Here is a 25,770-nt window from a genome sequence, read left to right as displayed (position 1 = left end):
TGAAATACTGTCGTCGGCCCGCCACAACTGGACTGACTAGACGGCACTAAGGAAGGGACAACCGCTTAGTCATCCGGGTGGCGTCAGAGACCCAGAGCGCAGCTTCCGACTTTTGATGGTCAAGAACCAACGGACTTGTTCGACAAACGATCAGTTGGAGTTGGGGATCCAACGTCCAGATTTGGTTGCTGATCAAGCCCCGACATTTTCTTTTTTAAGTGTGTGCTACTTGTATCACGTGTACAGCGGAAAGTTGGATCTACCACCTCCGCTTGTTGATACCTGACCCATCGTCACCTCTCACACACACACCTATCGCTCAAGATGGAGTCATCTCGTGGCCCTCCCAGGGTCAAGAACAAGGCCCCGGCGCCGATCCAGATCTCAGCGGAGCAGCTGCTTCGCGAGGCTGTTGATCGGCAGGAGCCCGCGTTGCAGGCGCCGACACAGCGATTCGCGGACCTCGAAGAATTGCACGAGTACCAGGGCCGCAAGAGAAAGGAGTTTGAAGACTATGTGCGCCGTAATCGGGTTAACATGAATAACTGGATGCGGTATGCATCTTGGGAACTGGAGCAGAAGGAATTCCGCCGGGCGCGATCGATCTTCGAACGGGCGCTGGACGTCAACCCGACCTCGGTGGTGCTTTGGATCCGGTATATCGAGTCGGAGATGCGGAATCGCAACATCAATCATGCGAGGAACTTGCTGGACCGCGCAGTCACCATCTTGCCCCGTGTGGACAAGTTCTGGTACAAGTATGTGTACATGGAGGAGACGCTGGGGAATATCCAGGGTACGCGGCAGGTGTTTGAGCGGTGGATGTCATGGGAGCCAGACGAGGGCGCGTGGAGTGCGTATATCAAGCTTGAGAAGCGGTACAATGAGTTTGAGCGCGCGCGCGCCATCTTCCAGCGGTTTACGATCGTCCACCCGGAGCCGAGGAACTGGATCAAATGGGCCCGTTTCGAGGAGGAGTATGGGACGAGTGAGTTGGTGCGGGAAGTGTACGGGATGGCGATCGAGACCTTGGGTGAGGATTTCATGGACGAGAAGCTCTTCATCGCGTACTCCAAATTCGAGGCGAAGCTCAAGGAGTATGAGCGGGCGCGAGCGATCTACAAATACGCTCTGGACCGGCTGCCCCGTTCCAAGGCGATGGCGCTTCACAAGGCCTACACAACGTTTGAGAAGCAGTTCGGCGACCGAGAGGGCGTCGAGGATGTGATCCTGTCCAAGCGCCGGGTGCAATACGAGGAACAGCTCAAGGAGAACCCGCGAAACTATGATGTCTGGTTTGACTTTGCCCGATTGGAAGAGACATCGGGCGATCCAGACCGGGTACGAGATGTATATGAACGGGCGATTGCACAGATCCCTCCGTCGCAGGAGAAGCGGCATTGGAGACGGTACATTTACCTGTGGATCTTCTACGCCATCTGGGAGGAGTTGGAGGCTAAGGATGTGGACCGGGCCCGTCAGATTTACACAGAATGTCTAAAGCTGATCCCACATAAGAAGTTCACATTCGCCAAGATCTGGCTGCTGAAAGCGCAGTTCGACATCCGCCAGATGGATCTTCAGTCTGCGCGGAAGACGCTGGGGCAGGCCATAGGGATGTGCCCCAAGGACAAGCTCTTCCGGGGTTACATCGACCTCGAGCGGCAGCTGTTCGAGTTCGTGCGGTGCCGGACCCTGTACGAAAAACAGATCGAATGGAACCCGTCCAATAGCCAATCGTGGATCAAGTACGCTGAACTGGAGCGGGGACTGGATGACTCGGAACGTGCGCGGGCGATCTTCGAGCTTGGAATCGATCAGCCGACGCTCGATATGCCGGAGCTCGTCTGGAAGGCGTACATTGACTTTGAAGAGTACGAAGGCGAGTACGACCGGGTGCGGCAGCTGTACGAGCGACTCCTGCAGAAGACAGACCACGTCAAGGTGTGGATCAACTACGCGCGGTTCGAGATCAACGTGCCGGAGGAGGAGGAAGAAGAAGAGGAAGAGGAGGAGCGGCCGGTCAGCGAAGAGGCCAAGCGGCGGGCACGCGCGGTGTTCGAACGGGCCCACAAGGTGTTCAAGGAGAAGGAGATGAAGGAAGAGGTGAGTTATTGGCGCTTGTGTCCGGGGAAGATGTTACTGTTACTGACGAAGCTACAGCGAGTGGAACTTCTCAACGCCTGGCGGGCCTTCGAACATACACACGGATCCCCCGAGGACATCAAGAAGATCGAGGAGCAGATGCCCCGGCGGGTCAAGAAGCGGCGCAAGCTGGACGACGACCGGTACGAGGAGTACATGGACTATGTGTTCCCGGCGGACGACCAGGCAGCGGCGAGCCTTACGAAAATTCTGCAGGCGGCGCATCGTTGGAAGCAGACCGGGGGACAGGTTGCACCATGACCGCTGTACCCGGGTGTTTGGGTTTGTGGGAGATGTCGAGCGTGTGTGCAATCGCCATTTACTAGTACTAGTACTCTACGCCAAAGAATTGAGGTCAAAGATACCAGGTTTAGCATTCCATTCCATACCATATGAAGATGATGACGATGGAGTAGTTCCTTGCACGTGCTAAGCCAAGCAAAAGTGGAGCATACTAGTAGCCCAGCCGAAGCGAACAATGACCCGTCGTTTGAAAAGCGGGTGGCTGGTGGGACTGTCTTTCTTCAATTTATCCTCGACTCGGGATTCAGGTCATTGAAGTCCAAGTAATAATCCAACAGAATCTAATCATAATGTCATCGCTATAAACTCAGGTAGAGGAAGACTAGTCTACTACTAATCAGTCAACCATTTACTTCATGTTCCTGCATTATGTCTGGTGTTGGTGCCTGACTAGTACTGTATTGTCATATACTGTACCGTACTGAATTATCTTGGCGAAAATTTAACCCCACCAATAACGACATGAATCAGACTGACCTGATTCAGGATAGAGTGAGAAATTTACTCGGAGTAGAGTAGATTGCTGAACGGGAAGAAAGGGGGGGATTTTCTGATGCTAGTCGCCTAGAAGAATGAGATCATAATCGATAAACTTTTGGGTTGATGTAGGTATGGTCGTATGGACAGACAAACCATGGTTGGGATTTGTTGATTTGAACCCCTGAAAATAGAGCTCTACCTTAGGTGCGCAGTACTCCGTAGATAATACCAAATGTTTAATTGAGGTGTTAGTTCCTTGCACTTGCTGCTGTGCCTGATGCAAGGTACTATGCACAGGAGATGAATGTCTAAAGATGATTATTTTGATAGATACGAGATGATGATAGAAGCTGGACTGTGACACTGAGTTCCAAGTCTGGAATTAATGAATACCTATCAAGTCGGTCTATCAAGGGATCTTCTGGATCTTCTGATCATCTTAGACTCTGATGGTGAGCACAGACTAACTGCTACTCGTAAGTCATCGACTAAGGGATTCCTGATTGTCTCTCTTCTGTCTCTTCTCTTCTCTTTTCTTTTTTGTTTTACTCCGGACTCTTTCTACTTCGTTCCTCTCTCTCTGTCCCTCCCTCTCTCTCTCTCTTTTCATCACACATCGTGCTGTGCACTCGTGCTGGTCCCCATCCTTCCCTCGTCTCGTCTCGTTTCTTTCCTGTTTTCGCTCCTATCCAGCTTTCATCTCAACCAAAGGAATAAAGTAAATTTACTACCAAAACAAAATCGTAAGTCTTCAACAGCATCGATGATTCCATTCCGACTCCTGATCTGGTCCACTCTCCGAGCCACCCCCTCTTGCTGCTCTCCAGAACCGTTGTTTCATCTTTTGCTCCGGTTCCTGTGATCGTGTACCACACACAGCTCCGTACTCTCTTATCACTACCTTGCCAGTACTATTATTATTATTATTATGATTCTCATAATGCATCTCCTGATTATTCCCTTCTTCTTCTTCTCTCATTTCCCTTGTCGCTCGTTACTCAGGTAGACCCTTGATTCCTTGTATGAGCTTCTGTATCAGTGTCATTATCATTCCTTTTCTGGCTCTGTGATCCTATCGTTATTGTAATCTTTACCCCTGAAGCCCTGTACTCGAATTGATATTGACATTATCCTATTCTCCAGGTCGCCATTCTTTCGTTACTCGGTCTTGATTCGACCAGTACTTCATGATCGCATTTGACTCTTGACGTTCAGTCTGCGACTCCTATCACTATCCAACTCGACAGCATCACTAGACACGTGGAGGACCATCCATTCTATGACGAGCACCCACATTCGTTTCAACTCTGGAATCATCTTCGTCGCCAATCACTCGTCAATCATACGACTTGTTAGCTCCCGACCATGAGATAGCACTCTGGCAGTCACCTTCGTTTCCCTGGTTCCGTCGATTCGTCCTTGCCGACCTCTGACGGCTGGTTATCAACTGATTCGTCTTCGGCTGGCCTCCTCGAAGAACTCGACCACTTTTTTCGCATCGCATTCCCTCGTTACCATAAAAATATCACCAATATCCAGTCGATATGATCGTTCCGGAGCCTCCTGTAAAATTGGAGGGCCATTGCTCGGTCATTCACAACAACACCCTCTACACCTACTCCGCCAATGGATTTGCAGCCATCCCTCTCGAACGCATCCCTCTCGAGCGCAATGAAACTTGGATTGAATTGCCCATGCCCCGGGAGAGCCGGTCTCCGATGCGGTATGTGTGACGGGTGGAATAGACGGTAAGGAAGACCAACAGGCGCTCTACGTGATCGGTGGCACGAGCTCGTCTTCGAATTCCCCAGGGTTGCAGCGATTCGCTTTCGGTTCCCGAACGTGGACCACAATACAGACAGCTCAGCGGACGATGCAGAATCGGACGTCCCATGGCGCGGTATATCTGAAGTCTTCGTCCATTCTGCTGGTCTATGCTGGCAGTCAGACGGATAGCTCGAACCCTTCATCCGACACATTTACTATTAGCACCGTTCCTCCGTATACGCTCGACGCTCATTCAGCAAAGTACCCCACCGCGTCGCCTGTGCTTCTGCCTTGGAGCGATAGTGAAGCGGCGTTGGTAGGTGGTGAAGGTGGTCCGACGACTGCCAAAGAGGTCCATCTATTCTCCGTCTCGGATGGCTGGCATTCCTCCGGTGTATTTCTCCCCCAGCCTCTGTCCAGCGATGTGAGATGCGCGATAGTAAATGGATCAGACGGAAGCAAGACGCTTGAGTCATTCAATCTGAACGTCTCGCCCAACAACGTGAGTAGCATCGCATTGCTCAATCCTGGTGGTCAGCCCGCGCTCTCTGGCACAGATCTGGGAGCATCGTCCTCGAGGAAAAAAAGGAGAAGGGAGGTCTCTGGGGCCGTTCACCCGACATACGATGGAACGTTAGCACCATTAACGACCAGGTCGGACTACTCTCTCGCTCAAGGCGATAACGGATTAGTGGTCATTTCCAGCGGCAGTGGTACCGACTCGCTGGCCATCTTCAACCAGACATCCAATAGCTGGGTCAACACAACCAAGCTCTTCTACGGAGAAAAATCTTCTCAGCAGATCCTCGCCTCAATCCCGACAACAACAACATCGTCCTCGTCCACGTCAACCGCCACCAGCACCAGTTCGAGTATTAGTACGAGCACCGCCGCCAGTGATGATTCATCTGGATCCAGGGTCGGTACTATCATCGGAGCAACGCTTGGCAGTCTGGTGGGCATTATTCTAATCCTAATCTTAATTCTCTTCTTCCTGCATCGGACGAAGCTGGGCCGCAAGCGTGCTGCCAACCAGGGCCAAGGCGCCAATGACAAGGACCGCCTGAGCTTCCAGGATCAGGGCATGGAACCCCTGACTCGTTCAGCCTATCCCATGGCCAAGAGTACAGCTCCGCTCGCGTCCACATCGGTAGACTCACTCGCCATCTTCTCTGGCAGGGCTGCGGATGAAAAGACCCCCAGGACTGCCGGTGGACTTCCAGGCTATGGACCAAAATCGTCGCCGCTCAAGCCGAGTCCTCTGACCGCCGTCCAGTCCAACGGTGACTGGACGCCGTCCAGCACATACTCGGTCGGCGGGGACAAGGCCATCGAGGCGCAAGACATGAACCTCGGGGACAAACCGCCCGGAGACCGCACAACGGACGAGGGCTGGGGCAAGTACTTCCAAGACAATAACGGCACCAATACCAACCTAGCGAACACACCGTCCATCGCGGCCCCTCGGTCTAATGCAGAGGATCGGGTCAGTGCCTGGCCCGGAGCGCCTCTCCCTCAGTTGAACTTTGGCTTTTTGGAGGAACCCAAGCCACTCGGCCGGGTTGTCACCGGTAGCCCCACGACGGAGGACGGCCCCAGGATCGGCCAGGTGCTGAAGCGCGCCGAGTCGCAGTCCGCCCGCATCTCCACTGCCAGCTCCCTGAGCGCCGCGTCAGACACAGATTACGATCACGACCATGACCGCCGCGACGGCGCCTCAACAATCAGCGGTCCGGCCCCGGATCCGCAATGGCTCGGTGCCCCGCACCACAGCTGGATCGGCCGTCCGCCCAGCAGCACCTACAGCCGCAGCTTCTACAACCCCGGCGGCCGCGAACGTGATACCATCAACACACGCGGCTCGAGCGTCTTGATCCCAGATGCGCTTGAGCCCATGCCCACCACGCCCTTCCCAGGTGCACCTGCACCGGCGAACTCGCGTAACAATCCAAACTCGGATCTGAGCTGGCTGAACCTCAACGCCGATCGATAGTCTAGCCACCCGCTACCATGTCTGTTCATCTAGCATCAAGCTTAGCATCAGCATCAAGCGTCGTCACCTGCATTTGATTTGATCCGGCTTCTGCAAGAGAGCGAGCGTTGAAGCGTTCCTGTCTGCCTTTCTAATTCCCATCACATATCTGTCATTTATCTGTCTGTCTACCTATCTATCTACTACCCTCCCCGTGTTAAAAGGGCATCTGGAAGGCGTGGTGTTTGTGTTTGTATATCGATTGGATTCTATCCCTCTGTATCTCTCTCCCTCTTCTTATCTCCTTTTCGTCTCCGTCTTTGTCTTGTCACTGGCTTGGACTGTACATAGACTTCTTGTCTTGTTTCTTTATGTTTAAGGGGGCACCGGTATTGATACCGATCACAACCCCCGTCTGTCTGAGTGGATCAATGCCATATGCATCGTGGACTGATGCCATGTCAGAAATTATCTATTTCCTTCTCTGGCGCACATTATCAAAAGTAAAATAAAGAGTAATGTAATTTAGGCTATTAAGTCATTCTAGACCCGATACATGAACGCTAAGAACACAAATGAGGAATGAGGAAGAAGAGCGCAAGCAAACCCGAAAGTCGTCAAGTCATGATACATATACGGCATCGTGTCATCCATCATAATCATCGTGGCATACCACCAAAACGCTGCAAACCTCGCCCCAACTCACATCAACTCCAATACGAAGACCGGTATCTCACATCCGCCCCGACACTCGGCGATCGCACCTGCCCAGCATGTGACCGCAAATAGCCCGACGAACTGGCATTTTCCTCGATCTCGTCCGGGTAGACGGTCCGCCAGGAGGGCGGGGGCGGGCCGGCGGCACTCTGGCTCTTGCTGCGCATGCGCTGGTGGCGCTTTTGGCGGTGTTCGTCGCATTTCTTCTTGAAGTCGGCTCGTTCCCTGCGCTTCTCGTCGGCTTCTTTCCACTCGGCGATGGCGCCTTTAATACCCAGCGCGGAGAGGCCGATGCTGGCGGCGTCGGCGAGGTTGGCTTTGATCCGGCGCCGGCGGGCTTCTTCAGGTGACATCGCGCCCTCCTTCACCATCTTCATGCGCTGCTTGCGCTTCTCCATATTCTGGTGCAGCCCGTGCGCTGCGTGGACCGTCGCTATGGTGGCTAGACCTGCCGTCATTAGGGCCTGCCGGTTGAGCTTCTTACGCTGCTTTTTCTCATCGGAACTGTCTCCCAGGTCAGAAGATGATTCACTGTCCGAGGTGGAGTGGTGGTAGCCGCCGTCATCAGTATGTGGGCCCCTGGCTCCCGACGTAGTGGTCATGGCAGAACTTGGTGGTTGCGTGGCATAAACAGAACGAGGTCGACCTACATCTCTGGAGTGCCTGGCCCGTCTGGTCCCAGGCTCACTATCCCGATCGCTGTCCGAGTAGTCATCGTAGCGTGAGGGCCGCCCACGATGTCTTCCTCGCCGGTCATCCTTGTCCTTGTCCCCCAGGCCCAGCGCTTCCATGCCTTGGTTGATGTAGTCTGACACGCTCTTGCTCCGCTTGTGCGAGCGATGGCGACGCGGCGAGTCGCTATCATCGTAGCTGTCGCGTGAGCTCGACCTACCCCGATGACGGGACCGGGAGCGGGACTTGAAGCGCTCGTAGGCCTCCTTGCCGACTGCAGCAAGAGCGCCCGTGGCGGCAAGGTTCTTGAGCTTGCTGTCGGAGCCACGACCACGGGATTTGGATCTCGACTTTGATCGTGGTCCATTCACGAAATGGTTAGCCGCCAGCCCAGCAAGCGTGGACTCGATGATGTGGCGCTTCGAGTGCTTGTTCGGGTCACGATCGACCAGGCCATCTGTACCCGCGGCGGTAACCGCAGCCGTAAGGACCCGTTTGCCTTTGTCGCCGGTCCACTCGCCGGGTTCCTTGCGAACACGGAAGGCCTCGACAGCTGCCGCGGTCAGCGCAGCCCGGGCAGCCTGAGCCATGCGCTGCTCGCTCTTGTCGCGTCGGTGACGGTCTCTGCTGCGGGAGCGCGAAGGAGAGTACGAATGTGGCCGGCCATGGTGACCATGGGAGCGACCACGGCTATGGTCACGGTGTCTGGAAGTCGAGGACGCCGCAGCTCCCAGACCCAGAGCGCCGAGGGCCTGCTCGGAAAAAGACTTGCGCCGTCTACGGTGCGGAGAGCGGCTGCTTGATGGAGAACGGGAGTATTTGTGGCGGTCATCTACACTCGTCAGCGCTCATATCACCTTTTTATCTCTTCCTCGTCCATCAACTCCCCATCTATCGTTCCCAGGCAATACATACGTCTATCGCCCTCATGTCTCGAACGACGCTCATGGTGGGGTCGATACAAGTACTCTGAGTCCTCGTAATAGCCTCCCCTCCTGCCGTTCAGCGAATGAGATCTGCGCACTCCCTCCGGCCCGGTAGTTCCTCGTGACCGTCTTGGGTTCGGGGGTACCCATAACCGTATTCGTAACCATAATCGCTGGGGGATAATGACGAGGCAGGTCATCCAAGGACTCGCTGCTTCCGTCGCGACGACGGACAAGATCCGTTGGGGCCCGACTGCGAGGATCAGAATAGTAGTAAGGGTTTTCCTCGTAGGTGGGGGTCCTGGCCGGGCGTAACGTTCGCGGGCGGGGTGGTACTGACGATCGTCGTAGTAGGCCATTGTCAGCAGTAGTAGCACGAGCTGGTACGGAGTAGTTGAATCTAAACGAGACGAAGGCGGTACATATGGATGAGAAAGGGATGAAGATCGGATAGAAGAAAGGAGATGGAAAGAAAGGTGGCCAGACTAGATGAAAGGAGGGACAAGGTAGAAGAAAAGCAACTTGACAGCCAAATGGCCAAAGCGGGGGCAAAACAAGCGGGCTGAAAAGAAGCGCCGGTGACGTATCTGGATGGAGCTGGTGAAACTCGAGTCGAGTGAGAATGGTTTCACTGGAGTTCTATTTCATACTTTGATACTTATCCATTCTATTTGCCGCCCTGTCGAGGCGGTGCTCAACTGACTGTGGCATGATCCCTCTCTTTCATCTGTTGTTCTTGGTGGCTCGTCGTCTTCTTCTGTCTCTTGGCCTCAGGCACTCGCTGTCAGCTGCCCAGTCACTCAGGTATCCATCAGGCATCTATTGATAGGGACTGGGCATCAAAATTAGCTAATCAGGCATCCAGAGGCAATCAGGCGCCCCTACGTCATGCTGCGTTGCAGAGTTTGGAACATGGAAAGAGAGGGATCATCGGCCACATTTACAAGTTATTATTACTAGTATCTACCATCTATAGGTATGCATGTAGTGATATGATACTACGTATCAAGCACCCAAGGTTTCTCCGGCTCCATCTCTGGGTCCATCGGTCCCTGATCCGGTCTTTCCAGAAGCCCTAGTACCGTGGTTCCAGTCCCTAAGCTTTTGATCTCTATATAGCGAATATACTATTTCTGTCATCTCTCCATGGAACATTTCCAGTATTGTCCACAAAGCTCAATCTTTGTCGCTTTCTACTCGACCAAACTATGAGAGAGCTATGTTCAAAGACCAGTATAGGAATAATACGCAGCAACGATTCGTATCGTAAGTGAGAATGATATCTCGTATCATTTAGGGATGATAGCGTCCTTTTGCTGACCATCATCAAATCAAAATAGAGTACTGTACATGGCGGCAAAGGCCTTTCATGGACATCCTCAGGTCACGCGTCATGGTATGCACCCAGAAGGAAAAGGGATATGGAGGAAAATGAAAAATGAAAAATGAAAAAAAAAAAAAAAAAAAAAAAAAGCTGAAAAGCTGGTCTCACAAATCCAAATATGAACAACAGTCCATTCGACCGGGAAATCACGCAGGAAGATGATACATGGTATATACGAGTCGTTCCACCCGACCGGAATCCGTAGAAATAATGCTAGCCGTCTTTCTCCATCTTTTCTCAGACGGTAGAAGTCAAAAAACTTTGAGATGAAAAAAATGTACCAAAGAAAGGGTGCTGCACAGCAGCCACCATTTGCACCTCTTTGATATATCAAACGCCGTGACTCCAAAGGAATCAAAAGCCAGACCTGTTGAGGCTGATTGTCCTCCTGAATAGGAGGTAAATGTGGATAGAATATAGAAAATATGGCACCCCCCCAGTGTGTGCCTTAAAACCTTCTCATGAATTCTCTTTATTTCTCTTCAACTCATTTTCACCTCAGACATGGCTTCTCATTATCAACCCATGCGGAGTCATCAACTCAGTAAGGCGAATGCCGACGTTGGCTTCCGCTAGACGTCGTCATATTCATGGTACTCGTACTGCGGTGATAGACATTCCCATCCGTCTGCGACTGACTCGTCGACCGCGAATGGCTATATGGTGGGCTCGTTCGCCCCGGTGCCCACCGGCTGCTGGCAGCCTCGCCATCGCGGTCGCCTGTTCCCGAAGGCATGTCTTCTGAATGTGTGCGGTGAGTTCGGATATGTTGTTTCATGTTATCCTTTCGAGTAAAGGCCTTGTTGCATATGGGGCAATGCACACTCTTCTCTCCCGTGTGTTTTTTGCCGTGGCGTGCGGCGTGGCCCGAAGTGGTGAAGGTCGCTGAACATCCGTGGCTGGCCGCGAACGGACAAGGGTATTTGTTCTTTCTGGTCCCTTTGGCACCGGCTCCATCTTTAGATCCGCCAATGGATCGCGGCGGGGACGGGGGTTCAGACACCGAGTGGCCGCTCAGACGCTTCTCAGCGGGTGCAATCGTGGGAGGGGAATAAGCGTACGAGTCTTGTCGGCCAGAGCGATAGTAACTGACCGCGCTGTTCTGAGTGATGTAGTCATAGGAAGAGCAATCAGAGGAGCCCGGCGACGCGGGCTGCATCGCTTCCGAAACTGGATCAAATGGTTGTCGTGTTACCCTGCCAGGAGATCGTGCAGTAGACTCTGTGTAGGGAGCTCCATAGCTGTAGTCGGGTAACAAAGTTCGTGGCTGTTGCTCTGACTGATGCGAATATGATGAAGAGGTGGATGGCTGTCTGGAGACCCCAGGGCTCGATCGAACTGCAAATGATGGGTGGTCATCATTGTTCAAAATGGAAACGAAGCTTGACTTGCAACTGGCCATCTCATGACCCAGCAGTCTTACTGACTGCACCTAAATTAAAGGATGACTGATTAGCTCTTCGTTCTGGCTTGTTGTCTGTTATAAACACTCAGTCCATGTTTGATCTCCCCCAGCTTGCTTTCTCCCCCATTCTCCCTTCGTTCATGAACAAGTCCAAGACTGTATGACTGAGGCCACAAAAGACCGCTCGTCCATCCCAGACGAAAATACCCAAAGAGAGAAGAAGAGGAAGAAGACAAAACCAGGGAAGAAGGCACAGGAAACCTTCAAAAAAGAGGAATCTTGGGATGAAAAGAAGGCGGACGAACCAGCTGTCTGAATATGTCTGTTCCTTTGCTCGTGTAACACGACCAGATCTGCAGAGAGCGCAATTGATTGCGCGGATCGGACAACAGAAGCCTGGCAAGTCAACTAAGGCGTCTCTGCCTTACCGTCTGCTGTCTTGACGCTGCTGGATTCCCGGATGGGTCTTACACAGCCCTTTCAATCGAGAGAAGAGCCAAGGGCCAAGAACGATCCACCGCCAACCGATAGAAGTCGGTATGGAGCAGTTATCACAGAGCAAATCCCCCTGTTCTCCTGGCAGAAAGAAATCGATTGTTGGAGCGCTGCGATGCCCTTGACAGAGGTTTCGATTTGGGCCGGTCGTACCGCTCGCCTTATGCACCAGAGAGAAAACTCGACAAAATTGCTCTGGAAACGCTTGATGCAGGATTGTTGCAAAATGCGAGGCGAGAAAAATACCGATGCCAGAAAGTTAAAAAGGGCCCAATATTTTCTAGTTCATGCGCGATGATGAATTTAGCGGTAGTTGAGATGGTCACCAAATGATGACAGAATCGATGAAGATAGCAGACTGAATGGCCGATAGATCCCTCGATGAGGAACTAGTCCGATAATTGCTTGGTAAAAAGGAGCAGAGATGATATGTCAATGATGGACGATATATGTGGGAGTGATTATAGAGGAGGGGAACGGAAGTGTCGGATTAGGAAAGAAAAAAAGAGAGTAGAGGGGCCAGAGAAGCGGAAATCAGATCGATGATCGGAGAAAAGGTGATGAATGACAGGAAGTCAGAGAAGGGAGAGATGGGGCACAGAGAGAGGAATATGAATCCAAAGAGTATTAAAGGAAGAAGAAGTAGAAGACTACGACAACGGCAACGACGACGGCGACGACGACGAAGACTGACTACAGAGGTTAGCAGGAGCATCTTGAAACCCGTCCAGGGTCTTCGGAGGAGCTCTGGCCATGCTGAAAGTCAGTGAGCAATGGTTAAACTAGTGGCTTGGTGGTTTTGAGTGCAAGAATACAGAATCCACAGCACTAGTGGAGGGAGTGGAGCTGAAAATAGGCATCTTCATTTGTAGAATGCTAAAGACAGAATACCCAATAATCAATCCAGATGGATGCAATAGATGTATGTATTATTTTGGTATGTAGATAGATAAATGGTCTTAGGTCAGCCGTGGTTTGGACAAGTAACTATGGTCTTACCCCTATTAAAAGCAAGTATACAGCTTGAAGTAAATTTGCCAAGGTACGACAATAGAAATCAGTGTCTATCTCACTGTATATTGTCTGATGTGAATTGCGAAATATGGAACACATGCATACGCTTTGTCAAGGAGTTTCTAGGAAGATTACTCCGTGGTCCATGGCCTAAATGTGGCTCAGGCATCTCCGAAGTACACCCAGAACTTGGGCACACTAGTTGGCCGATACTTGATACTGGGGTCCGGTAACAACTAACAAAAAGTTATGGGGTCTACCAAGGGAATAGCCACAGTATTGTGGGTTTGTGAGCTTTAGTCTACGGGGGTCAATTACTCCGCTGACTACGCCAGAGGGGTTTGTCAGGTACGTACTTGTATTCTCTGGTACATGTTTAATCTGATGGTCTACCTTACCTAAGAAGAAAGGTACCACAGACCGCAGGCAGCATACAATAGTACCATGATGCTGAGTGAAGAGAAGATAGGTATGAGTATTAGATCATGAATTGTTCTGATATTTAATCCTCCGTTGTAGTAATACTTTACTACCTATGTGAAGTATAGACTGTAGACCCTTCATCTGCAGAACCCTCAGAACCCCCCGTTCAAACCAGATTTATCGCTCCACCACCATTGGCTGCGCCCCTGGCTGATACGTGTGTCCGTCGTCAGCAGATAGTCTAGCAAAGGAGTAAATAAATAGATTAATACTGTAGATATTATTTTAAGCAAACAGGATGAGATTCGAGGTAAGGGATTGGTCCCCGGTTAGGTCGGCTGTAGTGCCGTTGATGTGGTATCATTGTGGTGTCTTGTGGAAGGGACTAAAAGTTCCAAAAGTCCCTGCTCCTAGTAGAAGCGACTAACTCAAGATTGATTAGGGTAGGCTGGCATACCAATGATAAGAGAGAAACAGATTGCTGGCGTCCTTAGCATTTATAAACATAGGAGTCTGGAGTCTTGGGTGCAGAGTGGTACCTTAGTTAATTAACTAAATAATAATACGTAGACACTGTATTCCTCCGGAAGGAAATTTCTGCATGTAAATAAAGAAACTTGGAGGCAGAAACTCAAATACTTAGCTTCTTCTTACCAGGGCACCTTCCGGCAGGAGCATACCGGAAACCTTAAGTAAAATATTGGGATTACCAAAAACAAGTACATAGGCATTGCTCATGAGGTCCATTCGATTATTTACTGCCTGGATCAGTGGTGAAAGAGTCAGAAACCGAATACTCTAATTATCAGATTAAATCTAGGTATGTCGATTGTGCTTTGTCCTGATAAGCAGTTTTGGCAGCTTGTGCTGGGAAGAAAGTCCTTTTGCCTATCATTATGACCAGGGTTTGTTCCCCTCCGCTCCGTACCTGCCCTGTAAAATATCACCGGACAAGCTTTTACCCATACAGGTTCCCATCCTTTCTAATGTCGTGCAAATGCAGTGGTCAAACAACATTTCGTGCATTGAGTCGTCAGGAGGTAATTACTGAATTATTGGAGAGTTCCTTAAAAGCCCTCTTCGCTTCTCAGCCGAAATGACTTATATCGTTGTGTCTCGGCCAACATAATTGCGAATGCCGAGTTTGATTGTATATCAGATAATCAAAAATGATTATCAAATCCTTTTTGGGTACTCTTGTCCGCCCGTCTCGGGTTTGTTATGGTCAGACGTGGGTAAGCCGAGTACGGCTGTATGTAAGTAATTGTTCCTTCCTGTATGTGGCTGAGCTCCACTAAGGTGTATCTTACCTGTCTCTTTCAACCCAATTGTTTTCCAGTGCAGTCTAGGTAGTGTGTCAACTTGCACTTCTCTGTTTTCTGTCCCACTCATTTCATTCCATTAGTGTTCTGGAAAACCAGACTATCTTGAGAGCAACAAATAGCTTCAGATCTAGTCTCATACCGCTGGTTTGGACCCATGATGGGTTAAGTCCTCATCTACTCATCGAACTGTTTGAACGAACCAGAAGCCACAAGCCACAAGCAGACCCTGATTTGGTTAAGGGACAACATAACTCGCTTGATGATAGGTGTGTCCTTGTCGTGGTCTAGTTTCCCTTTCTGCTAGATGATCATGATGTCCATGCTGAGCAGTGCTCCTAAACCCAGCAAGTTCCTCTGGACACATGACGAACCGCGCATACGCGTTGTCCACGTTGACTTGATGGTTGAGCAGCCGCCCATAACTCCATTAAGATAATGAGCTCGGGCTTAGGTATCATTAATCTCAAACTGGCCTGTCCGGTGTCGCAACTGTTTAGCTTCAGAGGTCAGGCCATTCCCATTATTGCCGAAAGAATTACTCCACATAATTGCAACATACGCGTCAGGAGGTTAGCAGTCAGCGGGAACACTTCTTTGAAGCTTCTGCGTCTCACCCCATGATCTGACTCCTTTAGATGTCATGATGGTTTCGGCGCAGAAGAGTGAAAAAGTCATTAACACAAGCACGCGAGCTATTACTGTTGTTATGCAGGGGTAATTCAGCAAAATGATATACTTTCCTTCGGAGCATGGCGCATGTGTCTTAGACTCCTTGGATGTCCCTCTTTTCCCTGGAAGCCCGTCCCGTCTTTCACAAGCGCAAACCCATATCTAAACCAAACGTGAGAATACTTAACACATAACGGCAGGTGACATATGACGATAACGGCTAAGCTGATGAGGAAATTGACACGTCGCCAAGATTCGACCAAAGCGCTGATCATCACTCGCTGAGAGTCTAGACACTGCTCATCAACATCACTGACTCCCGCATAGAGGGGTAGGAGCGATTGTCATCATAAGACCGGTATCGGGGCTGTGCCGACACGCTCAGTGACTTGATCGTACATCTTGCCGTAACTGCGAGGAACTGTAAGCACATCACCTTCCAGAGCTGGACCTGATGCGAAGGAAAGGGCAAGCATCGCAGCCGCGTCGAGGGTTACGTATACCACAACTCTGCTCTAAGCCTCTAACCGGTACGGATCAAGCCACCTTGGATCATGGGGTTGAGTAGCAAAGGCTAAAGCGGACTACGTAGTCCCTACACTAGCTTGGGGCTATCTAATGCCGCTTGAATGTTTCCAGTTTTCACAGTGCCCCTAAATACTACCGACTATTCTACTGTCTAGATTCAGATGAGTTGAAGACCCTAGCTGTGCTGCACTGATTAGTGAGACGGCTCATCGTCTCACCGGCAACGGACTACCAGATAAAAGTTAACTCATCTCCCATTACTATTGTTGACCTTTGTCCAGTAACACGAATAACGGATACAGATTACCACAAGTGCCGACGCCGAGGCTTACCTCGTACCCGTCGTATTCGTATTCGGCCAGGCACATAGGTACTCCACCAGCCGATTATCGTACGGTAAGATATTTCCTACGACTGATTTACAGAACACACCTAGCGTACCATTCTCAGGGCTGATGCAACGCAGAGCAACCCGTCCTGTCTACACCCAAATAGTCCCCACCGTTCCCAATAATCCCATGCAGCCCAACCTCAATCGAGTCCAGATCGCAATTTTTTGTCAGGCTTGTCTGGAAGATGAAACATTACAAATCAGTCATACATTGTGCAGTCAAGACCCTCAAATCCAACCGCAACTGTACGCTGAGCTCTAGCCCATGGCCCCATGTCAGTCGGAATCAGCATGTAAGTCGCCGACTTCGGCTTAGATACTCTGGCTACCCTGCCCCAAAGTTCTGACCCTGTCTCAGTTCTCAGCCCTAAAATTAGCCTGACTGCCAACATACGCCAGATCGGAGGCTTACAAGTGGTTAGAACCAGAAACCCTGTGAAAGACTAATTCTACTTTTCTTTTTCCTTTTCGGGACCCTTGAAGGCGCTCAATCCTTAATGGTCTCATGGTCAATCTCTTTAGATTTCGGTGGCGCGTTGCATACGTAGGCATTTGCGCCTCTTCTTCAGCTGGCGACACTGACACTGACACTGGTACTTGCAGTAAGCCGGGGATTAGGCCAGCCGTGTGGATTTAGGATTCGAGTGGTGTTTATCTCCGGTGAGTCCCACTTGAATCCTAAACAAGGGTCCTTGTCTTACCTTTCGCAGGCTCAGCTTGTCGCTACCACATAGAACAACTGCCAGGCTACGTACAGCTGCTGCACTACCTTGTTCATGCGATCTTCTACGACTCTGTTGGTCCCGTTTGGACTCGATAGAACCAGCGTCTGCAGTGTAACCGGAATGATGTCAAGAAATTAGGAGACATTTACAAGGCAACCAGGCAGTAGGGCGGGAGCCCTGCTGAGATGTGAATCCCGGCGATCACAGCGTCGGACAAATGCAATCATATTTCTGCCGAAGCTCCAGTTGAACCCGCCACGACGGGGGAAAAGAGGCCCAGACCCTGAGATCGCTTGGACTAAGTTAACCCGGAGAATATCCGTAATTCCGTGAAGACGGACCGGGCAGGATCTCGATCAGGACTGGTCTGGGATATTCCAAGATTGTTTTCTGAGGACTTTCTGGATAGACATTGCTAATTGAATACTATGACAACATTGTACGGAGAACAGGGTGTTTACATTGATGGTCAGTTCTATTTAGGTTCTGTTGCTATTCAAATGCCTTGGCTGAATAGGTAAGGAGTAATCATTGAGTCGAGATCTTCAGGGTCTTCTCTCAAAGTTTGGGCCCAAACCCTGGCTGCAGCGGGTTCTAACTACCTAACTTGTACTGTATCCGGGTAATGTAATGAAATCGCAATATTTCCGCTAACGTAATGCGTACCCTGTAATTCATTTGTAAACGTGGGGCATTGTCCTTGATACAGGAACTGGCACTCGAGTCAGCCAAATTGGATTGTGGGACTTGCATTTCCCCTCACGCAGGTTGTGGAGCAGAGAAACTGACTCTCTTGTTTGTCCTATTCGCATTTCATATTTTTTATTTTGACATCCATATTGCTGAACAGCCTATTAGAGACTTGACGATGGAGTATCCAGTTAGCGTCGAACAAGCAAACAAAACCACCAGTGCAACAGCCCACATCAGATAGGAGACTTCCGTGTGAACCCAAAAAAATGAACTCGACAGACCCAAAAAGGAAAGAAAGGAAAAGAAAACAAAAGAAAAGATCCTAGAACACGAGACAAAGCCAGACCTCACAACAAAGTCAAAGACAAGCCAAAGCTTAGTTGCAATAAGCTGCGTAAGCAGAAACGTCACTCGGTGGGGGTTGTCGACCTGCCCGTGGCCACGCGTAGAGCCATAGACGCTCCCAGAATCAGAAAGGCGGCGTCTAGCACCAAGATAGTTAGATAGCTTCATGGCTGATACCAGATGTTTACTGGGTAGACTTAGGCCCTGATACCAGGGCCTACGTATGCTGATGCACTTAGCGCTCTACCTGTGGCTTGGTCATGCGCCAGTACGTAAGCCACAGGGCCTCATTCATTACGGAATACCTAGGTACGTGGTAGAACCCCCCCCGAGGCGCCCTACTCCTGCATCACTAGCCTCATGGCGTCCTCGCTTGATGATTCGATAACTTTAATGAACCGCCAACTTACGTAGATGCATACGAATACCAGTAGTTAGCTGGTGGGGCCCTTGCGCCTTTGACTAGGGTTGTCCGGATGAGGGCCGAAGTGGGTTAGATGGAGTACGAGCCTACGAGGAAATGTCAGGGCAGGGTTTCGCTGACATTATGAGCTGAGTATCTACTCCGTATGTTCATAGTTTATGCGCTAAGGAAACTGAAACAACGGAGATATGGCACTATCCATGGATTTGACTCGTACGATGCAGCCGTATCACTTCAACACCTAGCAACACTGACAAGCTTCACTCGCGGAGATGGATCATATCGCGTCAAGAATGTTTCTGCCTAGTAGGCGCAGCTGTCCTCTTGTCACTGTCATCCACATGTTGGACATACAGCTGCGTTTGCGATCTATGTCACTATGAGTTACCCATGCTCCGTCATTGGCTCGGGTTGGTTGACAAGGACGCTAAGCAGGGGCCTACAGAGTACGGGCTATCTCCTCGGGGCTTCTGAAAGTTGGCATACCCTTATAAGGTGGCATTGAGAGGCGAGGCAATCCCTCTCGAAAGAAGTACAGGTTGTTTGTTGTGGCTTGGATATACAAAGTACTTGTGCAGCAGAGACATGGTTTGCATCGCAGGCCTTCGATGCAACCTCAACAGGGTTACGAGCAAACTTGCAGCTGCTGTGTCTTGCCTATTCGTAGTCTGTAGTTCTTGGGTGCTCAGGGAATGGGATTCTGGATTAATGGACTTGAAGGACGTTCAAACTAGTTGCAATCTGGACTTGCATTGAGCTACAACCCAGCAATGATTTACTGACTCAAAACAAGATAGAGCAGTCTTGTGCAGGAGGTATGATGCCGCCCAGGTAGCTAGTCTTACACACTGCCTTCCAGATATCTCTACTGACACTACAATCAACCAGTTCAAGTGAATAAACCCAACCTCTACTCATTCCGTCAATGGAATCCGTCCAAGAAAACCAGAAAACGGTCTGTCGCACAACCTAGTCTCCAAGTATACCACTGTCCAAAGGTCTATACATCAGAGGACCATGGACAAACACCAGGCGACGAGTCGCTATTGGAGAATTGACAAGACCTGAGTGAGTGGCACCAGACAGACCTTCGTGACCTCCCGTACAATCAGGAGACTTAACACAGATCATGGATCGATTACTTTAACTCTTGCTGATGCTCACTTCTCTCAGCCATCTCATTCCACACCCGTTCCGCCATCCTCGTCGCCTCCATTCCTGCCGGCGCACCACAATCGACAGTCGCATACGTGATCGACTCACCTGATCTTGATCTCCGTCAGTGCATTGTTGACTGCGACGTGGATATGAACACCCAGCTCACGCGAGCGGTTCAGTACCGCCAACATCCCAATACTGAGGTCGCTTGTGGTGTAATCCTGGGCTGTTCCAGATGATTCCCCAGTTGGGCGATTCTCTGCGGGTTGAGGCGGTAAAAGATAATACTTTTCAAGGGAAGAGGACTGGACGATCTAACATGAGTTGGTATTGACTGCAACTCTGGCAGGAGTCCATGGCTTCAGTCTGTTCGGGTGACTGCGGGAGATCGTCCGGCTTCCACTGCGCCCATTGTTCAGACTCCAGTATAGTTACAAGCTTAACATGTCTACTGTCGAACTGACCGTCAAGACCAATCAGTGTGACCGGGCCTATTATCCGATAGAGGGGGCAACACATTTAGACCACAGCTGTGAATGCTATTAATGGTAGTTATGCCACTACATAGGTCAACCGCCATGCTATGCGATGTTCTATCATTCACGAATGAACCCTAACTGCTATAAACTCTTGAAAATGTGGATATTAGAGGCGGGTGCCATGATGTTCAGTGGCGAGAATAGTCTTGCACTAGTGGTATGGGTGTTGCAGACTGGAATGTCAGAGCCGGCCACCTCTGCACCCCTTCATCCATCTCCCGAGGACCAGGCCAAGGTTAGTACCTTCTGCGAAATATTACAGCCATCAACTAAACTGCAGAGACGAACATATAGACTATGTCTACAATTCTTTCCCCAGGCGCATCATTCCAGTTATGCGCCACAACAATGAGGTTACCATGTATTCCATCTTATCACCAGCCGCACTAGCAGATATCGACCGATCTCGAAGCGTGGCAGGTAGTCGGAGGAATCCTAGCCTTTGTGGCCGTTGCTTCCCAGCCACTCCCGCATTCCTGACGGCGGCAGATCGACCGTGCAAGGGAGGATCCGGGAATGCATGGGGTATATGAAGTGCTCGACGATCGTTGCAATCGTTGCCAGAAACATCATCCATCCACATCATCCTCGACGAGATCAACTGGATTGTCAAGATATCATCATTCTACATCACCGAAACAAGCCACAAGCCACAAGACCTTACAGTCTCTATCCACTCAGTCGCTCAACATGTCGCAGTCGACGCGGTCATCGATGCTCCTGAACTTCCTCCTCCTGACCATCCTAGCCCTATCCTCCCTGGGGTCGTCTCGTCCCGTCTCCAAGTCAGGAAATGGCCTGTCAAGATCTGATATCCACTCGAGATCTGCTAGTCCCGTACGTCTCTTTCCCCCTTGCCCCTATACATACTACCCGACGACTAACAGCTCCGCAGAGAGTAGTCCCTTCAAACGGAGAATACCGCGACAAGCTTATGAAGGATATCTTCGATTCACTCGGTCTCGGCGCCCTGAACAAGCTAGACGACTGGAAGAAGAAGCTGGAGGACTCCGACGTCATCGACGACAGCAACAGCCCCAGTAGCACCGTCACAGAAGAGAACAACGCCTCCATCGTCGACAAACCCAAGAACGACTCGGGTAACGAGCAGACTGAGGACACACCGGACCCCGTCGGGATCGTGGATGATGTCCTCTCCACAATGATCGACAAGTTCCACGAGGCATTCCTCACTCAGGATGAGCTTACGCTATTTTGAGACGTTCTGGCTTTGAGTTACTGAATAATAATGGTTTTTGGTCTATCGAGAATGGATGGTCATCTGTTTTGCGGGTTTCTGTTGGCTCTTCTCTTGATGGTGCCCTTCTTCAGGGGCGATAAACGCTTCAGCGTGGTAGATGTTAATGAGTTATGATGGCAGGTTATGTACGAGTCAGCGATAGATAATAAAAAGTAAATCTGAACCAAGATCTAGCATTGTTGTCCTCCCCTACTTCGTCTTTCATACCTGTACAGTCTGCACTCTGTAGACATTGGCATTCGCACCATGATCCGTGATGTTTTTTAAGTCCGACTGTTGTCGGACAGCGAGCAACCAGGGTAATCGCAGCTTTCAAGGTTCTCGATAACCGCCCCTTTCCCCGGACTTACTCATAGAAATAGATGGAAGATGGACAGAGCCACAGTGTGTAAGCTTGGCGGTGATAAGACAGCTAAGTCCGCCGCTGTCGGTGTCCGGGTGCGGGGGTGGACCATGAATGATGCAGAAATCGGTGTTAATATTCCTCAAGTTGACCGAAGACAGCCGAAGCATAAATACAACACCTTCTCCAGACCTTTTGCCTGAGATCAATCGCTGAGATACATCTAATTGCACATACTCCAGTAAAAGAAAGGGAAAGGGAAAAAAAAGATGCCGTCTCTCGTTGGAAAACAAGTCGGCCCCACGGGGTACGGCATGATGAGTACGTGATTATTGAATTCTCGCCTCTACACTCAATTGAGTCCTCTACTGACCAGGCCAGGAATGACATGGTCCCCTCAACCTCCTTCTGAAGAGAAATGTTTCGAAACTCTAAACACGGCCCTCGCCCTTGGCGCGAACTTCTGGAACGGCGGCGAGCTCTACGGCACACCCGAGTATAACTCGCTCCATCTGCTGAACAAATACTTCACGAAGTACCCCGAGAACGCGGACAAGGTGGTGCTGAGTATCAAGGGCGGCTTGAAGCCGGGCCAGCTTGTTCCGGATGGTTCGGAGGAGAATATCCGCCGCAGCGTGGATGAGTGTCTACGTGTGTTGGACGGGAAGAAGACGATTGATATCTTCGAGTGCGCCAGGCAGGATCCTGACACGACGATCGAGCAGACGGTGACTATCCTGGCTCAGCTAGTCAAGGAGGGCAAGATCAAGGGAATTGGGCTGAGTGAGGTGAATGCGGAGACAATCCGGCGAGCGTACGTTCTACTTCTCATTTGCCACTACGCTGTTACTGATGACCAAGAACAGACACAAAGTCCACCCGATTGCCGCCGTAGAGATTGAGCTCTCTCTGTGGGACACCCACACCCTAAGCGACGGCGTGGCTAAGACCTGCGCGGAACTGGGGATACCACTCGTCGCGTACTCGCCTCTGGGCCGCGGAGTGCTGGCCGGGGCTTTCACTAGCCTATCTGAGATTCCCGAGGGTGACTTCCGAAAGTTGCTGCCGAAGTACCAGGACGACGCAATGAAGCACAACATCAAGCTTGTCAACGAGGTCAAGGACTTGGCCTCTCGCAAGGGCGCTGCACCCGCCCAGATCGCTTTGGCCTGGATACTGACCCTGAGCGGCAAGCCAGGTATGCCTACCATTATTCCGATCCCTGGGGGTACAACGAGCGACAAGGTTACGCAGAATTTGCAGGGTGTTCCCCGTCTATCCGATGCCGAAATGGCTGAGCTTGACAGAATTCTCAAAGAGAATGAAGTCCGCGGTGCTCGGTACTAGGCAGTCGTTCAATGTCGCGGAAAGATTTGTATTGAATATGGTACATGTGAGATACTGAGAACAGAAAGCTATCCTTGTATATAATCCTATGAACCTGATCTCGTCAGCACATTGCCGTGAAATGTATAATACAATACAGGTAAAGTCAGAGAATAAGTCAGATCAAGTGTAGAATAGTCAACATGCAATCTCACAGAGGACTGGAGATTGTCCGCATTGCAGAATTCTTGATTAAATCATCATGCAACAAAGGGCTGGCTGAACAATAGTACTTACACTAGATTCCAAGCTAAGCTGCTGTGTTTGTTCGACGATGGCCATAGTCTATTGATGGCATGCTGTCGAGCAATTGACTGTTGTTGAAGCTGAATAGGAGAAAGAGAGGAGATTTGGTGATTTGTGCGGGTTTTTCTTCGATCGGAATAGCCTCATCACGTGTTGCTCGCTGCATGTATACTCGAATCAAACATCAGCAACACTCCGCAAGTGTCGCCATTGAAGCGCTATCGGTAGCAGCTTTTTATCCAGTTCAACATCAATCCTCAACTTCTCCATCACCGGCGTCGGCTTCAACGCCTATCCCAATGACCGAATCTCCCGGTTCCCCCTCTCCTCAATTGCGTCCGACGAAATGTCGGATCGCGAAGACCTCAAGCATCCCTTCTCGCCGTCGGCCCCAACCCTACCTCCTTCCAAGCGTCGTCGCACTGGTGTCGCGTCGTGGGATCGCAATACTCCTCTCTCGACCACATTTCAAGAAGACATCCCACCGACCTCCCCCTCGACCTCGATCTCGTCAGATACCTCCGGCGACATCCCCAACTCTCCCACCCTCCTGGCCCTGATAGGCGGCAGCCAGGATGACGACTACAGCGGCCAGGGCAACGACCAGGTTACCGTATGTCGGTGGGAGGGGTGCAACGTAGGGGATCTCGGCAACATGGACGATCTGGTCCAGCACATCCACAACGATCATGTCGGTAACCGACAGAAACGATACTCCTGCGAGTGGTCCGACTGTCCTCGAAAGGGCCAAACGCATGCGAGCGGCTACGCACTGCGCGCACATATGAGGAGCCATACGAGGGAGAAACCATTCTACTGTGCGCTACCAGGTGAGAACCTACCCATCCTCCCTCGTTCTGCTAGTCAAAATCTCCATTGAGTGGCGAAGCTAACAAATCCCTCCAGAATGCGACCGCAGTTTCACACGTTCAGACGCCCTCGCCAAACACATGCGAACTGTCCACGAGACAGAAGCCCTTCGACCCTCTGACCCCGTACCAAAAGGCCACAATGTCCCAGCCTCCGCGATGGGAACCCCCGCCGGAACCCCCGTCAGTAAACTCCAGCGCATCAGACTGAAGCTATCACAACCGAAGAACGAGGCAGACAGGCTCAGCGAGATCGCCAACGACGAGGCAATCGTCGCCGAGGACCTCGACGAGCTCGAGCTACCCGAGTTCGGTCCCGAGATCGGGTTTGACGAGCACGAGCTCCAGCTCCGGCCGTATGATCTCTACCGGCTGCTTCGTCGGCAGATCCACTGGGCCGAGAAGGAAGGCCAAGAGCTAAAGGAGGAATGGGAGAAGATCAGGCCGAAAAGAAAGCAGGCGTGGCTGGAGAAGGAGACCATCTTCGACGATGTCATCGACGCCGAACTCCGCTTGTTCAGTGCCGTTGTGGCCACGGAGGGTCTCCCAGCCGAATCAGGTAATGCCGCAAACGGTGTCCAGAAAGTGCAGCAAGGACAGCTAGCGCTGGCTGAAGCAGAGGCGAGTCTGAGCCGCGACTCAATGTCTATTCCTCCATGATCTCGTCCTGCATAAATTTGTCTCCTCCGTATACGTATTCACTTCTTCTCTACTGGTCTTTCATGGGTTAGGCTCTCGGCGTCATTGTGGATTTTCTACCGTACTTGCGATTCAATGTGGCACATCGGACTTTTCAGTTCATGGATGTATCTGCAGATCGAACAATAATGTCTTGTATCATTATTTTGATAGGTCGGGAATATGGAGATCAATTTACCGCTCCACTACCTAGGTAGTATCTCACCAAGTCTCTGTACTTTTAGTCCAGGTGGCAGTCCAACATCGATACTACAACTCATCTTACGCAGACTACGAATATCTTCAAGCACACGACCAAGCACAGAAGTCATGAGTGATGAGAATCATCTTCTTTTTTCCTCTCCATGTCCCTGCAAAAAAAAAAAAGCTCAGATGAATAAGATATCCGACAATGTCAAGCCCAGATGATCGCTAAAAGCCGCTACACCGTAAGCATCAAAGATGACATGAAAAGAGGTCTACAACG

At 50.8% G+C, this 25,770-nt stretch overlaps 9 protein-coding genes across 9 annotated transcripts; 6 read left to right on the top strand and 3 right to left on the bottom strand.

Annotated features, from left to right (window-relative positions):
- Positions 1-130: 130 nt before the first annotated feature.
- clf1 (putative cell cycle control protein (Cwf4)) lies at positions 131-2,540 on the top strand. The gene is made up of 2 exons (XM_024823455.1): positions 131-2,106; positions 2,164-2,540. The coding sequence occupies exons 1-2, from the start codon at positions 325-327 to the stop codon at positions 2,404-2,406; spliced, it is 2,025 nt and encodes a 674-aa protein (XP_024682946.1). The 5' UTR covers positions 131-324; the 3' UTR covers positions 2,407-2,540.
- An 879-nt stretch (positions 2,541-3,419) lies between these two features.
- On the bottom strand, positions 3,420-4,140 carry P174DRAFT_441638 (uncharacterized protein). The gene has a single exon (XM_024827369.1). The coding sequence runs from the start codon at positions 3,905-3,907 to the stop codon at positions 3,680-3,682; it is 228 nt and encodes a 75-aa protein (XP_024682945.1). The 5' UTR covers positions 3,908-4,140; the 3' UTR covers positions 3,420-3,679.
- Positions 4,141-4,472: 332 nt separating this feature from the next.
- Positions 4,473-6,688, top strand: P174DRAFT_460426 (uncharacterized protein; the record flags this gene model as incomplete). The annotated part of the gene is made up of 2 exons (XM_024829883.1): positions 4,473-4,655; positions 4,682-6,688. The coding sequence occupies 2 exons, from the start codon at positions 4,473-4,475 to the stop codon at positions 6,686-6,688; spliced, it is 2,190 nt and encodes a 729-aa protein (XP_024682944.1).
- Positions 6,689-7,374: 686 nt separating this feature from the next.
- P174DRAFT_460425 (uncharacterized protein) lies at positions 7,375-9,709 on the bottom strand (the record flags this gene model as incomplete). The annotated part of the gene is made up of 5 exons (XM_024829882.1): positions 7,375-8,888; positions 8,972-9,083; positions 9,148-9,283; positions 9,319-9,467; positions 9,686-9,709. The coding sequence occupies 5 exons, from the start codon at positions 9,707-9,709 to the stop codon at positions 7,375-7,377; spliced, it is 1,935 nt and encodes a 644-aa protein (XP_024682943.1).
- Positions 9,710-10,608: 899 nt separating this feature from the next.
- On the bottom strand, positions 10,609-12,138 carry P174DRAFT_179915 (C2H2-type zinc finger protein). Its single transcript, XM_024821252.1, has 2 exons — positions 12,077-12,138; positions 10,609-11,798 (listed from the first exon to the last, which is right to left on the bottom strand). The coding sequence occupies exon 2, from the start codon at positions 11,766-11,768 to the stop codon at positions 10,908-10,910; it is 861 nt and encodes a 286-aa protein (XP_024682942.1). The 5' UTR covers positions 11,769-11,798; positions 12,077-12,138; the 3' UTR covers positions 10,609-10,907.
- An 8,446-nt stretch (positions 12,139-20,584) lies between these two features.
- Positions 20,585-20,874, top strand: P174DRAFT_441634 (uncharacterized protein). Its single transcript, XM_024827368.1, has one exon. The coding sequence runs from the start codon at positions 20,598-20,600 to the stop codon at positions 20,850-20,852; it is 255 nt and encodes an 84-aa protein (XP_024682941.1). The 5' UTR covers positions 20,585-20,597; the 3' UTR covers positions 20,853-20,874.
- A 100-nt stretch (positions 20,875-20,974) lies between these two features.
- Positions 20,975-22,114, top strand: P174DRAFT_441633 (uncharacterized protein). The gene has a single exon (XM_024827367.1). It carries the CDS (start codon positions 21,294-21,296, stop codon positions 21,717-21,719), a length of 426 nt encoding a protein of 141 aa, XP_024682940.1. The 5' UTR covers positions 20,975-21,293; the 3' UTR covers positions 21,720-22,114.
- Positions 22,115-22,348: 234 nt separating this feature from the next.
- On the top strand, positions 22,349-23,568 carry P174DRAFT_441632 (aldo/keto reductase family protein). Its single transcript, XM_024827366.1, has 3 exons — positions 22,349-22,425; positions 22,486-22,918; positions 22,971-23,568. The coding sequence occupies exons 1-3, from the start codon at positions 22,374-22,376 to the stop codon at positions 23,449-23,451; spliced, it is 966 nt and encodes a 321-aa protein (XP_024682939.1). The 5' UTR covers positions 22,349-22,373; the 3' UTR covers positions 23,452-23,568.
- A 352-nt stretch (positions 23,569-23,920) lies between these two features.
- P174DRAFT_406839 (C2H2-type zinc finger protein) lies at positions 23,921-25,488 on the top strand. The gene is made up of 2 exons (XM_024824118.1): positions 23,921-24,566; positions 24,643-25,488. The coding sequence occupies exons 1-2, from the start codon at positions 24,083-24,085 to the stop codon at positions 25,263-25,265; spliced, it is 1,107 nt and encodes a 368-aa protein (XP_024682938.1). The 5' UTR covers positions 23,921-24,082; the 3' UTR covers positions 25,266-25,488.
- The last annotated feature ends 282 nt before the right edge of the window (positions 25,489-25,770 follow it).

Source organism: Aspergillus novofumigatus (assembly GCF_002847465.1).
Source record: "Aspergillus novofumigatus IBT 16806 chromosome Unknown P174scaffold_4, whole genome shotgun sequence".
Classification (NCBI taxonomy): Eukaryota; Fungi; Ascomycota; class Eurotiomycetes; order Eurotiales; family Aspergillaceae; genus Aspergillus; species Aspergillus novofumigatus.
This window is presented reverse-complemented; position numbering and strand designations above follow the sequence as displayed.